Source organism: Nicotiana tabacum, chromosome 8 (genome assembly GCF_000715075.1).
Source record: "Nicotiana tabacum cultivar K326 chromosome 8, ASM71507v2, whole genome shotgun sequence".
In the NCBI taxonomy this organism is placed as follows: domain Eukaryota; kingdom Viridiplantae; phylum Streptophyta; class Magnoliopsida; order Solanales; family Solanaceae; genus Nicotiana; species Nicotiana tabacum.
The window spans coordinates 179907892-179923166 of NC_134087.1; the positions used below are offsets into that span (position 1 = coordinate 179907892).

Genomic DNA, 15275 nt, shown 5'->3' on the forward strand with positions numbered 1-15275 from the left:
GGTCATGACATGCGCATGTGGCCTATCCTCTACCGTCAATCGTCTTTCAAGATCTTCGCTTGGCGATTCCCCATATGATTCTCAATCTTATTCGACTTGTAGTGCCCGAAGGGTTTTCACTATCAAGCCTCTCTCATTTTGTTTTTTTTTTTCTCAGCTTTCATCGCCTTATGGTGTCCATGAAGATTTTCACTGATAAGACTCTCTCATTTGTATCACTTTCCAGCTGAGGATTTGGAGTGTTGCCGGTATGACTCTTTCTGTTAGGGATTAGAGTCCTTTCTGCTGTGGAACAGAGTGTTAATGTTCACCGGTAAGACTCTCATTTGTCTGACTTGGCATCCTTTGAAGACTGATCAGAAGGTCTTTCTTTGGACCGTAATGTGGGTTTTTGGATAGGATAGAAAGAAAGGGTATTAAAGGCTCAAAAACAAAATAAATTTGGGGTTCAAAATTATAACCTTCGGAATCATATTTGTTTACAACAAGCGCAACCCTTGCCCCAGTTTCTTGCTTGGGAATTTTTATTTTTTGTTATATTATGTTACACTATGCACACTATGACCATTATGGCCATTATGACCGAGCCGTGAAGCACCTATGTATCCTCTTTGAGGAATCAGGTCAAACGTAGTTCCCACTTCCTCTATTTTCTTCTGACTTTCTTTTGTTTTTGTTGTTTTTGTTTTTGTTTTTTTATCATTTTTCCTTTCTCTTCTCTTTTTTTTTCTCTTTTCTCTTTTGTCGTTTTGTTGTTTTTTTTTTTGTTTTTTTTTTGTTTTTGTTTTTCTTATCTTTTCTGTTTGTGTTTCTACCCTTTGCTATTGATTCCGAAAGAGGAGTATGAAAGAAAATAAATAAGGCTCAAAAGGGGTAACAAAGGATAAAGTGTTTAGGTAGCAGAACAAAATGCCTTCGTCATTCCAATATTCAAAACATGCCAAGTGCAAACAACACAATTAAACAAGATTTGTAGCCTCTTCTGATGGTGCTGGACTTGACAATTATACTCACACATTTGCTTTTTCATTTGTCATCTCTAAAGCACCGTTGGGAAACACTCTCACTCGCATTATCATGAACGACCCTCATGTCAATTTGGCAAACCTTGCATTTAACGGTTTTCTTTATGTTTTACTTGCCCCAGTTCCATATGACTCGGGCTCTAAATATCTCAAACCGTTCTTATTTCCTTTAAACGTTTCGATCACCTCCCAATGGTTTAATGATCAGCTTTTAAGATTGGGCCAAAATTGTGTGCGCATGTCATGTCACTAGAATCGATGTTTGAACAAAAGACACAACAAAAGGATAGAAGAACTAAACAAAGAAAATTACTGGAAATAAATTAAAGACCGAAACGTGCATTAGACTAATGGTGGAATGGTTCGAATAACAAAGTAAGCAAAACAAACCAAAGTACACCATGAAACAAACCTGGACCAAACTAAATAAACCATTGTGGCAAAAATGGAGGGACAAGAGGGTTTGACACAAGACAATATCCGGATTACAACCCTAAGAATAATCCAGACAACAGAAATGACAACAAAATAAACCATCAAATATCCTCTCTGGCTGACCCAAAATGGAGTGTCTTTCCAACTACCAAGCCGGCATCTCCGGCTGACCCAAAATGGAGTGTCTTTCCAACTACCAAGCACGACATTTTAGCCATTGAGCTCTATATCAACATTGCCAAGACCATCACCAACTTCAGTATCATCAACATCTGTCAACAAGTTCTCAAGAGGATTCGCGTGCTCCCTATCACTGTCATTGATCACAATTACCCCTTCCTGAATCATTCTTTCTATTTCCTTTTTCAAAGAACGACAGTCTTCAATGCTATGTCCTTGGACATTAGAGTGGTACATGCATCGTATAGCAGGATCGAATCCTTTTGTATATGGGTCTGGAGTATAGCCAAGGAGCGGCTTAATCAGGCCAGAAAGCTTTAACTTTTCAAACAAACTTGTGTAGGACTCCCCAATCGGCGTGAAATTATTTCTTTGCCTTTGTTCCCCTCCATGCCCCTATTTTCTAGGGTCGTTGGGTGCTCGAAAACGTTGTGAAGGCAAGAATGCATTATGTGGTGCTGGCTCTCGCCATAGGGGGTGACCTGATGGTTGGACATATGACCGGACATTGTTCGGAAGATAATACTGAGGTGGATTATGTGGAGCTCGGGGATATGTTTGGGCATGATGGACAGAAAATTTTGGCCCTGGTGGGTAGTAAGGTTGCGGGGGTCTGGATTGGTAGTAGGGTGAAGGACCTCTAGATCTGTACCAAGTACCTGCTTCAACTTTTTTGACTTCTTCTCCCTTCTTCTTCCCGAGCACACCTCTCGTGCCGCTCTGAATGGCCTGAGTTGTTGCCTTAATTGCCGAATAGCTCAGGATTTTGTTGGACTTAAGTCCTTCTTCGATCATACCGCCATTTTTACCACCTCGTTGAAGGATTTGCCAACTGACGTCACCAAGTGACCAAAGTAAGTTGGCTCTAGAGTTTGCAGAAAGTAGTCTACCATTTCCCCTTCTCTCATCGGAGGATCAACTCTGGCTGCCTGTTCTCTCCACCGGAACCCAAATTCCCGGAAGCTTTCCCCGGGTTTCTTCTCAAGCTTTAGCAATGTGAGACGGTCTGGGACTATCTCAAGGTTGTATTGGAAGTGTCCTGCGAAAGCCTGTGCCAGATCATCCCAGGTGTACCACCTGCTCGGATCTTGTCTTGTATACCACTCTAATGCCGACCCGCTCAAACTCTGGCCAAAGTAAGCTATCAGTAGCTCATCTTTGCCCCCCGCTCCCCTCATTTTGCTACAAAAGCCCCGTAGATGTGCCATAGGATCGCCATGCCCTTCGTATAAATCGAACTTGGGCATCTTGAACCCTGCTGGTAATTGAACGTCAGGGAAAGGGCATAGATCCTTGTAAGCTACGCTGACCTGGTTGCCTAACCCATGTATGTTCCTGAAGGACTACTCCAGGCTTTTAAATTTCCGCATCACCTCGTCCTGCTCTAGGCTCTTAGCCGGCTTTTCAATCTCCGTCGGTACCTCAAAGTGGGGATTATAGGTATGTGGCTCGGGTGCTTTGAACGTGAGTTCAGGGGGGTAATATTGTGTGTCGTGAGCCTGAAACAGCGGCTCACTGGATGATCTATGCAATGGGGCTGGAGGAGGTGCCACAAAGACGGGAACATTTGGTGGAGGAGGGTTTTGACTGGGTGGTGGAGCTTGGGGATCATAAGCCTCTCTTCCCTGATAGTAGTGATGGCTTGGGAAACTCGTTGAAGGACCGGGAGAGGGATATTCTGACGTGTGTCCTGGTTGGAGAGTAGGAGTAACAGGTAGTTCCTGCCCCTTCTGGGCTCTAGCTAAGGCTATCTGCAATTCATTCATTTCCAGCCTTATTTTTTCCATTTTTTCCATGGCTTCCTTCAGCATCTGATGTGCTGTCTTTTCCGACTCAACATTGTTGTCTGATCCAGTCATGCTTTCTGGTATAGGACCTTTCGATCTTGTTTGATAATGGTACGGTGCCAGTACGCTCTAACAACTAACTGGTATTATTGGAAAAACAACAAACTTGTCAGTGTTAGAGTCTTGACAGATATTGTAATCGCACATTGGGGATGCAATGTTCTTAGGCAGTGAACCATTTCTAACATGCTTTTGCTCTGATCGCATGCATCATCCCAGCTTATTTCATTTGTGCCTCTTTTAAGTGTTTCAGGGACATTTTCTTTTCTTCTCTTTCTCTCTTTTACCCTTTTATTTTTTACTATTTTTTTTAAATTAAAGTCGAATCCTATAGAGATTGTCTACGTATCATGACCCCGCACGAATCAGACCAGGCGTAGTTCATGCATCCATAAAATAAAGACCCAATTTTACATTTTGTTACCCAAATATGCTATTACAAACTGTTATTTGAAAGAAAACAAACGAAATACAGACTCCACACTATTAACAATGTTTGAAGAGAACATAGGGGTAGACAACAAACTCTGAAAAACAAACAAGTGCAGACTTGAACTAGGGATACATTAAAGATTTCAATTTAGGTGCCCGCGAGGCATCATTCGGCCTTTCCGCGGGCTTTGGTGTAAGACCCCTTTGCAAGTTCTTCAACTCATTCATGATCCGGTGGACGTAGCCCATGATGGAGGCAAGAAGGGTATCACGAGGTATTTGCTCACATGTTAGGCATATCATGTAGATGTAGTGCCCAATCTCATCAATCCTACCTCGGATATTATCCCTTTCTATGCACAGCTGTTCTATCCGTTAATTCTTTAGTCCCAATATTCGAGTATTGTCAATGAGCTGATCTTGGAACCTCTCCATTTGTTCTTCCATTCGGGCTATTGACTCATAGCAGCGTTCCCTATCTGTTCTAGCATCCCGGGCTTGTTTAAGGACCCGATTATTGAGAATGGAGTTTATTTCTCTCAATGTTGTAACACTCATTTCGTAGTCCCTTTTCACTTGCCATAGGTGCTCTCTCCGCGCTGCTGTAACTTTTGCCCACCTGATCTGCATTCTTGCTATACAAGCCTCAGATCTCTCCAAGTCTTCTCGGCTTTTGCTGACCTGACTCCTCAACTCTGCTATCAACCTCGTATCAGCCCAGCTTCTCAGTTGGTTGTTGGCATCCATTTTCATCCTCCGGATCTGGGCTTTGAGGTTCTCGCTTTCTCTGGTTAATCTGTTCTTTTTTCCCTTGTCGGCATCAACCTGCACTTTGTTCTTAAATTTTAGATCCTTAATCTGTTGTTTCAGCTTGCCTATTTCGGCAAGATATTCCCGCTCTTTGGCCAACCGGTCCCAATGTTCTTGTGAAGCCTTGGCAAACTCTTGAAGGTGAGGTCTTTTAGCCGGCCTTCCAGACGACATTTCCCCTTTGTACCAAGCCTGATATCCAGGTGAAACTTCCCCTCTTGCTTGATTCAACACACAAGTATTTGCCTCTAAGTATTGACATTGGCTCCAAATCTGGCGGACCCTCGCTTCAGGAAACTGACCATCGGAACTGATCTCAATTACCTGAGTGCTTAAATCCTCATCTTTGGGCACTATCTGACACCTCCCAAGTTGCCTCAAAACCCGATACGACGCATAAGGTTGAATGCTCTTAAGTCCCATCAAGAGAAAATGGGGTCTAGCTGCTGGCATGTATATGACTTCGTCGATCGGTAACCATCCCAGTGTCCACTGTATTTGACTGGCGTTGAGGGTCCGGAAATATGAAGCCCATGCCGAGACTCCTTCAGGTAGGCGGGCCTCATTAATTCTGGTGTAGAACTCCTCTATGCATGTCTTTTCAGAAGACCCATGGCTTAGGAACAGGGCTCGGTGACATAGGTGTTCGGTCATCCACATTTGCAACAACAAGTTACAACCTTCAAAAAAGTTTCCTCCGGCTTTGTAGGCCGTGAGAGCTCGAAACATATCAGATACAATCATCGGTGCCAGCGTGCTATCTTTCTGAGTGAGCAAAGTACTGACGACCCCAGCTATCTTTATGTCAATATTCCCGTCTTTCCTCGGGAAAATTAAAAGCCCTAAGAAGGTTATCATGAAAGCAACCCGTCTATGTTCGTCCCACTTTCGACGGTTACTTTTGCTGCACAACTTGTTTTCTGGCTTGTCGAATCCTCCTATGTGGCCATATCTTTGGTATATGAAGCTCAGAGTGCAAAAACCTTTTGCCAAATCAGGGTTATGGATTGTTCTGACTATCTTTAACGAGTCCATAAATTGGTGCACTGCTACAGCTCTTGGAGCAACCAGGTATTTATGCCTCAACGGAACCTCAGTACTGCCGATGTACCCTGCTATTTCTTCTAAAGTTGGGGTGAGTTCAAAGTCCGAGAAATGGAAGACATTGTGCGCAGGGTCCCAGTAAGGGACTAGGGCTCTTATAATATCTCCTCGAGGCCTGATGTCCAACAAACTCGTGAGACCTTTCAAATGTTTCTTGATTTCGTCATGCCCTTCTTTGCCTAAATCACTCCACCATAGCCGCAATTGGAGGGGAATTTTATTCATGATTGAAAAAGGCTCATTTTGAATCGTGCTCATTCTGCACATTTATTAATATGATTAAACAAAAGAAAATTTATTTGACTCAAAATGATTTGATTATTTTCTTAAAAAAACAGATCTTCCGAACACGACCTTTCAGCACTTCAGGGACGAAGATTTTAAGGTTGTGCGATAAAAAAGAATGACAGAAGTGGTCATTTATACAAAGTCAGCCTTCCGGTGTTCCTTTTGGGAGCATGCGGCTTTTGATAAAAAAAACGGCATCACCCGACTCTGTGACAGAAAATTAAAAGTTTGACATATATTTTGTCGATTTTTTACAAAATGGGAGGTTGGACCCGAAGAGGGTTGCCTACGTATCTCACGTCCTGTGAGAATCAAACCGGCGCAGACATAAACTAAACTTGTAAACAAGGCTCCTTTCTTTTTCCTTTTTTTCAAATAAATTAAACTAAAAAAACAAAACATTTTTATTTTTATTTTTCAAAATTTTGGCAGGGTTTTGATACTTTTTGGACTTTTGGTTTTATTTTTCTAAAAAGTAGTTATCTCCCTACACTGTTATTTTTCTCTTTTTCTTTTTTTCATAATTTATCTTAAAAATTGATGATTTTAGAAGTCGGTCAGCATGCAGATCTGAAGCAAATAAATATGCACATCAAACAGGATGCAGCAAGATGGTCTTTTTCTATTTTAGGTTGCTAGTCCTAGACGGACCCAACACCTGTGTTGAGTCCCCTAAGTCAAATGCAACGTGATGCAAATAAGCATTCCTACTAGGGATCCGGCATGAAGTCACGTTATTCTATGTTCAAAACCTGGGTCGGTGTTCTAGACAGTGTACCCGAGCGGACAACTCGAGCTGAGGAAGGAGCTCCTTTCCGGGAACCAAAAGGCCAGCCGGCTTAGAAACTTTTCGAGCCTCTTTTATTCAGGGTATGACACTAACAGAATAGGGAGTCTTAACCAGTAAGCACATCCCCGGAGGTAAGAAGAGAAGGTTTCGGCACAGTTTATATGTACAGTTCAAATAATATCAAAGCAGTAAAAAGCATCATTTTGCACATTTAGGCCAAAACATGTAATAAGATCAGATAATAAATAAAGCCAAATATAACAATTCATCTAAGCTCGAATTTCTAACCCTAAACCAGTGGTTCTGGGTTAACGTCCCCAACAGAGTCGCCAGAGCTGTCACACCTCCTTTTTCCGCCCCCGCGAGGGGCGTAGGAGTTTTTTCCAATTAAAGGACAATCGAAACGGGATTTGTTTATTTATTTCAGAGTCGCCACTTGGGAGATTTAGGGTGTCCCAAGTCACCAATTATTAATCCCGGATCGAGGAAAATAATGACTCCACATTACAGTCTGCGTACCAGAAATCCGGATAAGGAATTCTGTTAACCCGGGAGAAGGTGTTAGGCATTCCCGAGTTCCGTGGTTCTAGCACGGTCGCTCAACTGTCATATTCGGCTTGATTATATGATTTTATATAAATATGAACTTATGTGCAAATTTTAACTTTTTTACCGCTTTCATAACTATTATTATTTTTACAAGGAATTGCAACGTTGTGAAAATGTATCTCAAACCGCGTCATAATCAATGTACCCGTGGTCGTCGACACACTTTGACTCCGTTGAGATTTGGATTTGGGTCACATAAATGTGCACCCGAGTTTAAGAAAATTAAATTATTTAAGGCGCGCCTAAAGCGACTAGCGTATTATTATTTTGGGTAAGGCCGCGGAATTTCGTTAAACGACATGTCCCGAATTCTAAGTATTTAAAATATCCGTCTATTGAGGGCCCCACAATTTGTATTTTATTTGGCGAGGCTCGTCTCATTTTTATTAAAGGCAAACCTAAAAACAACTATGATTATCTACTTTATTCGCCTCTAAAAAATCCTAATTTATTCACTAAGATTATCTTAAAGTCATTATAATCGGGTTACATAAAATGTACCCCCGAATTTTAGGCATTGTAACCATGTCACGGGAACCGTACCCCTAATCACGATGATGATTTGACTACATGCCTAAAGTAAGCTACGAATGTTTATAACGACCGAAAATAATTAATAAAAATAACGATCAAGGCTCATTCGTTCATGAGAACTAACAGTTTCATAATTCATTCACAACCTAAATTCACGCTTCATCATTCAATCACAGAAGTTTAGAAGCATGCTAAGGGAAAAGCCCGAAACAGAGAATCAAAAGATGGAAATTTTACAACTAAAGCAATATCACGTATTCATTCGAGATTCAAGTATCACTCCGGCTAAAAATGTAATCACGCAAGAACAGAACAAAGAGAGAATAAAACTGGACCTCAAACTTGTAATGTTTTCGTTTTTTTTTTGAAATATGCTGAATAAAGTATTCAACACATAGTTCAACCATTAAAACCCAACTTAAACAAAATACAGTCAATGACCAACATTAGAATCATAGTAGGTTCCAAAACTCACAGAATCGTGTAATATATCTATGGATCAATAAAAGAGAGGGACAGAAACGGACCTTTCTTCGTCCTCAACGTAACGGACCTCGACGAACAACGATGACCTCAACGGAAACGAAAAACTCGAACCAAGATTGTCAACGACCTCGACGCTCACCTTGTCTCTCTCGACGACCTTGACGGGCTGTTGGTTGTTTGGGCGATGACTGACGTGAGGTAGAGCCGGAGGTTTGGTGGACTGGACGTGGAGATGGGGAAGGAGAACAACGTTTTTGTTGATGTCCATTGCTGTTTTTTCCGGTGTGTTGCTGGTGAGTGACAGTAGGGTCGAGGGGGCAGCGACGATGCGGGCTGGGGTTATGGTTGCTGGACGTGAGGATGGTGAAGCAGCAGTGGTGGATTGCTGGTGGTCGACGGGGCTGGGGCGTGGATGGTGGTGATCGACTGGTAGCGGGGTCGTTTGGACAGAAAAAATGAAGCAGAAGGCAGCAGCAGCTGCGACGAGCAGCTGGGGACGATAGTGATGATGGGATACGGGTTGTGGTCGCCGGACTGTTTGGTTCACTGCTGTGCGCGAGGAAGCGACGGGGAGGCTGGTTATGGTCGTTTTGACGTGAAAGAGGAGGAGGCCATGGGCTATGGCGTGAAGGTTTTCTTCAGTTTTCCTCTTCTTCAAAATGAAGAAGAAGATGAACAGTGGCCTTTTCCTTTAATTTGTTTTCCAAAAAAAATTTCTCTCTCCCTTTTTTTCACGTTCTCCTCCCTTTTCTCTTTCCAAAATTTTTGCTTTTAAAATTCTTTCACTCCTCCTTCCCCTCCCGTTTTGTCCCTTCCCTTTCCCAAAAGTTTTTTTTGCTTTTTTTTTTTGATTTTCCAATCCCCCCCTTCATGTTCTGTCCCTTCTCCTTCCCAAAAGTTTTTTTTGCTTTTTTTTTTTTTTTGATTTTCCAATCCCCCCCTTCACGTTCTGTCCCTTCCCCTTCCCAAATTTTTTCAGCTTTTTTCAATTTTTAAATCCCCCATGTGTTTTGTCCTTGTTCAAAGGACATGGACCCCACGTGTGTAGGGGTCCAAGACATGTGTCTCCCATGCGCGGTGGGGTTCGGATTATTATGGGTCAGGTCTGAAAATTAGGCCTAAAAACGGGTAGTTTAAACCCAAATATTATTCTTTGCCGGGACCCGAGAATAAAAACACGATGTAATTCAATTAATCCTATGCAAGCAAAATAACTACCGAAATAAGACTAATTATTTAAAACAAAACTATTTCTTCTCTTTTTTTCTTAGTATTTTTCAAGATTAAAATAGGTACAAAGCATAAATAAAACTATTTTTGTTATTTTTGTTTTCATATAAAGATAAAATATAAAGTACTATTTTTGTATTTTTCAAGATTAAAATGACTACAAAACATTAATAAAATTATATTTTTTATAATTTTCGAAATTATATAAAGTACAAAAATAAGGTACTATTTTTTGTATTTTTTCAAGTTTATGAGAAATACATAAGCTAAAATTTATATAGCTAAAATTTATATATATATTTTTTGTAATTTTTCTTTTGCGACGAAATAAAGTAAAATAGTCAAAATAGCTATATTAGACCCAATTTAAATATTCACGCTAAAAATGTGAAAATTCCCGGGGAGGGTCAAAAATCACACGTCTACAAACATCTTTTGGATTTGTGGAAAATACCGTTGATTGGTGTATATACCAAAAGATCGGTGGGAGAAAGTTTATATTTTTAGTCCTATATGTTGATGATATTCTACTTGCTGCTAATGATTTAGGTATATTGCGTAAGACTAAAGATTTTCTCTCTAAGAATTTTAAAATGAAAGATATGGGTGAGGCATCCTATGTGATAGGAATAGAAATATTCCGTGATAGATCACAAGGATTATTGGGATTGTCTCAGAAAGGCTATATCGAAAGAGTTCTAGAGAGATTTAACATGAACAATTGTTCAGCAGGAATTATTCCAATTCAAAAAGGGGACAAATTTAGTCTCATGCAATGCCCTAAGAATGGTGTAGAGTGAAAAGAAATGGAATCAATTCCTTACTCTTCTATTGTTGGTAGTCTAATGTATGCTCAAACTTGCACAAAACCGAATATTAGTTTTGCGGTCGGAATATTGGGAAGATATCAGAATAACTAATAGTAACCTATATTATACGATGTAGATGCTATTTATGCTCTAAGTTAACCATACTTTATTGATGTTTTAAGTGCTAAATGATAACAAAATGCTCTAATTGAGGTTGTTTATGCTTTACAGGAACTACTCCGAGTTAGGAGGAGGATATAGAGTGTTTTGGGATCAAAAATATAGATACAAGGCCAATCGAGAAGAGCCCGGATGAAAACGAACAAGAAAAGATGAAGAAAAACTAGGCAACAACCTACCGCGACCGCGGTGGGACCGCGGCTTGAACGCGGTGAAAGAAGGCGAAAAACAAAATGGTTGGAAATGACCGCGATCGTGCCGCGGTCGATCTGAAGAAAGCCAAGAAGTTTAAGGGCCAAAGTGTAAATCATGGGAAACTTATCCTAACCCTATATAAACTCAACAAACTCGCCCAAATCAAGGTTAAGCTTGTTTCTAGACTCAATTAGAGGTAAGAACAAGTGTGAGAAGATCAACCAAACATTACAGTTTTTCTATCACCTTTTATTTCGTGTAATTACACATTATGAACAATTTTATAGTTTTATCTTGCTTTGTTATGAGTAGCTAACATTTAATCTAGGGTTGATGGAACCAATTGTTAGATGAAGTTTTGACTCAGTTTTGTTATAATCGAGCCGGGTTTATTATATGATTGTTCAACTATGTTTTGTATGGTGATTAATTGAATGGTCCCTTGATTAATCGGGTTAATGCCTTGTGTTGCTTGAGAAAGAATACTAGGTTAGATTGTTGTTGGACAATACCACTTTTGGGTAATTGAAGAAATGTATTACTTGAATTTAAAAGTGGGGTTAGAGATAACGTAACTTTAGTGGGATAATTCAGAGCTGCATAAATTATCAGCTAGAGTAGTTCGAGAGAATGCTCTAGTAAATTATCATAGTTGATCGAGAGATAATTGCGGTAACCCATAGCTCATAATCCTCATAGAGTATTACGGCGAGATTATAGCAGAAGAGTTAAGACTTAAACTAGCAATTGGGGAAATCAACACCCTAGATCTTTTTACCATTGAATTATCTTTAATTTGGTCCATTGTTAGTTTTAATATCATTTTTACCTTAGTTAAACAAATCCCAATATTTATTGATAAGAATCTTGCATCCGAAAATTGTTTGAGCTTGTACTAGAATAACTAAGAGTTGTAATAGACAGGTTAGTTCTCTAAGGATTCGACTCCGGACTTATAAGTCGGACTATACAATGAGCACTTTGTCTTTTATAAGGCATAGTTGGGCGTGATCAGTAACCCAGGAATTGATCATTGGAAAGTTGCAAAGAAAGTTTTGAGGTACCTGAAAGGAACGAAGGATTACATGCTCATTTATAGGAGATCCAAGCATTTGGAAGTTGTTGGATACTCGGATTCAGATTTCGCTGGATGTATTGACACTAGAAAATCCACGTTTGGTTATTTGTTCCAATTAGCTGAAGGAGCAATATCATGAAAGAGTGCCAAACAGTTTGTCATTGTTACATCCACGATAGAAGCAAAATTTGTGGCATGTTTTAAAGCCACAATTCATGCATTATGGCTAGAAAATTTTATTTCAGGATTTGGGGTTGTCAACACTATTACCAAGCAGCTGAAAATTTACTGTGATAATTCTGCAACAGTATTCTTTTCCTAGAATGATAAGTACTCCAAAGGTTCCAAACATATGAAATTAAAGTACTTTACCGTCAAGGAGGAAGTTCAGAAACAAAGAGTGTCACTTGAGCATATTAGAACAGATTTCATGATTGCAGATTCGGTAACGAAAGGTTTGCAACCAAAGATATTTAAAGAACATGTACATAGAATGGGTCTTGGCCGTATTTATGATGTTTTGACATTCTGAACTCATTTATGTGTTTCTGATATACATTAGTAATTTTCTGTTTCTCATAATGGTGTACACATTATTGTTTTGAGATATTACAAGATAAGTCTCAATGAGACATTATTGTGGACCATAATATTTTATAACTTATGGACCTGGTACGATAAGTTACTAATGTTGTAGTATATGGAAGGGAGTATGTAGACAAATTATATATAACCGCCATAACTCACATTTAATAGTTTATCGTATTATGGTATTTATGATGGACGTTATAGAAGAGATTTGTTTATGCGCAACTAATGTTCCTATATTAAATATTAATATTATGTGATTATTGGGCCAAATGGGAGAATGTAAGTTATTTTTTCTTACGTGTATGTGACCCAATAGGTTTAAGGCCCATAATTAATATTTAATTAATGATCAAATCTCATCCGTCCGATTAGTTACTTGATGGACATACCAGATTAAGTGAGAACCTCTATAAATTGGTCCTCTCCCTGCCCATTAGAGTTACAGTATTTTTATTTCTCTCTTCCATTATTAAAGTCGGCGGTAACGTAAAGCTAAGGCAAAGGCGAGAAACCAATTCCAATTAACGCTTCCGCTTCGTGATAATGACTTACGATTCAGGTATGTTTTATGTAACAATTTTATGTAAGATTATCATGTTCAAAATCCTTGTATGAATTAAAAGTTTATGCTTACACATGATCCTTTCTAAAGCAAATTCTTAAGCGAGGACATGAATATATTAATTTCACAAAGTTCATGAATAAATTTAATTTGTACTTTTCCCCCATCGCTATGATCTCATTCTATCGTAGATGCAATCATTCATAATTTCATTTACACACCTTTCGGAAGTCCATTCTCAATTCGAAATAACATACAAATAAAAAATTTAAAAACAACACAAGAAGAGGAAAAGGCCAACGTAGCCGGCTAGTGTCCAAATCAACACTAACCTCCACACCCACCACAACCACCGCCACAACCGCCGCCACAACCACCACCGCCACCACAACAACAACCTTGGTTCGCACCAGAATTATCCGTAACACCACCTCCAACTGCCGCTCCACAACCACCACTAATATTGCTATTACCCTTCCGTTTATCTTTAGCACTCCTACTTGCCACAGCTGCAGCCGCCGCAGTGCCAGCTACTGCAGCACCAACCCCGGCCAAAACAATCATATTCCCGTCTTTTGTGCCGCCATAGCTGGTGGCGCTCTTTTTCTTTGTACCTATTTCTACGTCGGATCCTTTTGGCTTCTTAATCCTATCTCGGCCGGCGCATAAGCAGCAGCATAAATTACAAGCCGTGAAAGCCATAGAAGCGAAGACTATGAAGACTATAACGTATACTTTCATATTCTATCCTCGTTTCAATTGAAAAACGAAGAGGACAATTGCCTCTTTATATTCAACTCCTTGTATTGACTTTCTATTTAAAAACCTATAAAGTCAAGCTACGATTCAGTTGTTCTTTATCTATATAAGTACTTTACGACGAAGTTCATAGTGAATATTCTTTTTGAATTTAACTTACATGTTTTAAAAAAAAAATTATAGTATCAAATGTATTACTCCATCCTTTCAATTTAGATGAGTTACTTTGACTCGGTACGAAGTTTAAAAAAAAAAAGACTTTTGAAATTTATTATCTTAAAAACTTAAGAGGTAAAAGCTTTGTGAGGCCATAATATTTATCTGATTATAAAATCTTCTCAGTAAAAGTAAAATGGATAAAATGAAGAGTTTAAATTTAAAAATGTATCATTTATTTTAGAACAGACCAAAAATGAAAGTATCTCATCTAATTTGAATCAGAGGGAGTACTAACATGTTACTCCTATAACAAGTAATTTATTTTACTACTATTAGGCTACTAAATTTAGTTAATTATCATTAAAAAAAAGTATTAACGGCGGATAAATTTCCCGGCTAAAAGCAAAAATTAGTTGCTAATTACATTTAATAACTATTTATCAAAAGTCCATTTAGCGACCGGTTGTTTAGCGATATATGAATTAGCAACGTATTAGCAAAAAATTCGTCTCTTATTTTTTAATGTATACACAATTATATTTTATTATAGATCTTACATTAACCTAATGGTGTAAAATAATTATATAATAACAAGTGCATACAAGTTAAACTCAGCTCTCTTTTATGCAGATGGTAATTAACTTTGACAATTATTCTTAATCGTTAAATCAAATCACTTGGGATTATTCAGAACCTTAAACGTTCTTTTCTTTTTCCTTAATTTCCCTCTTTAGGTAAAATTATGAAGTCAAAGTCAACCATGACAGATCCCTATGACATGGCTGTTATTTAAGATTTCAACTTACTAGCGTATCGTTGTAGTTAAAGGAGGGGAAGAAAGAGCAAAAAGTCAACAATCCCGACGAGATTCGTTATTGAGTTTCCGAGCAACTTCTTCCAATTTAAGAAATGTTAATGAAGCTGGTAGTCTCATTTTATTGCACTCTAATTTTGGTTGGCTTCATATATATCTTTCATTTTCAATTTATTTGATTTAATTTGATTTGACACAAAATTTAAGAAGATTTTTTTTTTTTGAAATTTATTATCTTAAAAGTTTAAAGGGTAAAGTTTTGCGAATCCATAATATTTATGTGACTATAAAAGTTTCTCACTAAAGGTAAAATATTTAAAATAAAAAATTTAAAGTTAAATTATTTTTAAATATAAAA

At 38.7% G+C, this 15275-nt stretch overlaps 1 protein-coding gene across 1 annotated transcript; it reads right to left on the reverse strand.

Annotated features, from left to right (window-relative positions):
* Nucleotides 1-13410: 13410 nt before the first annotated feature.
* Nucleotides 13411-14006, reverse strand: LOC107809601 (uncharacterized). The gene has a single exon (XM_016634258.2). It carries the CDS (start codon nucleotides 13924-13926, stop codon nucleotides 13513-13515), a length of 414 nt encoding a protein of 137 aa, XP_016489744.1. The 5' UTR covers nucleotides 13927-14006; the 3' UTR covers nucleotides 13411-13512.
* Between the last annotated feature and the right edge of the window lie 1269 nt (nucleotides 14007-15275).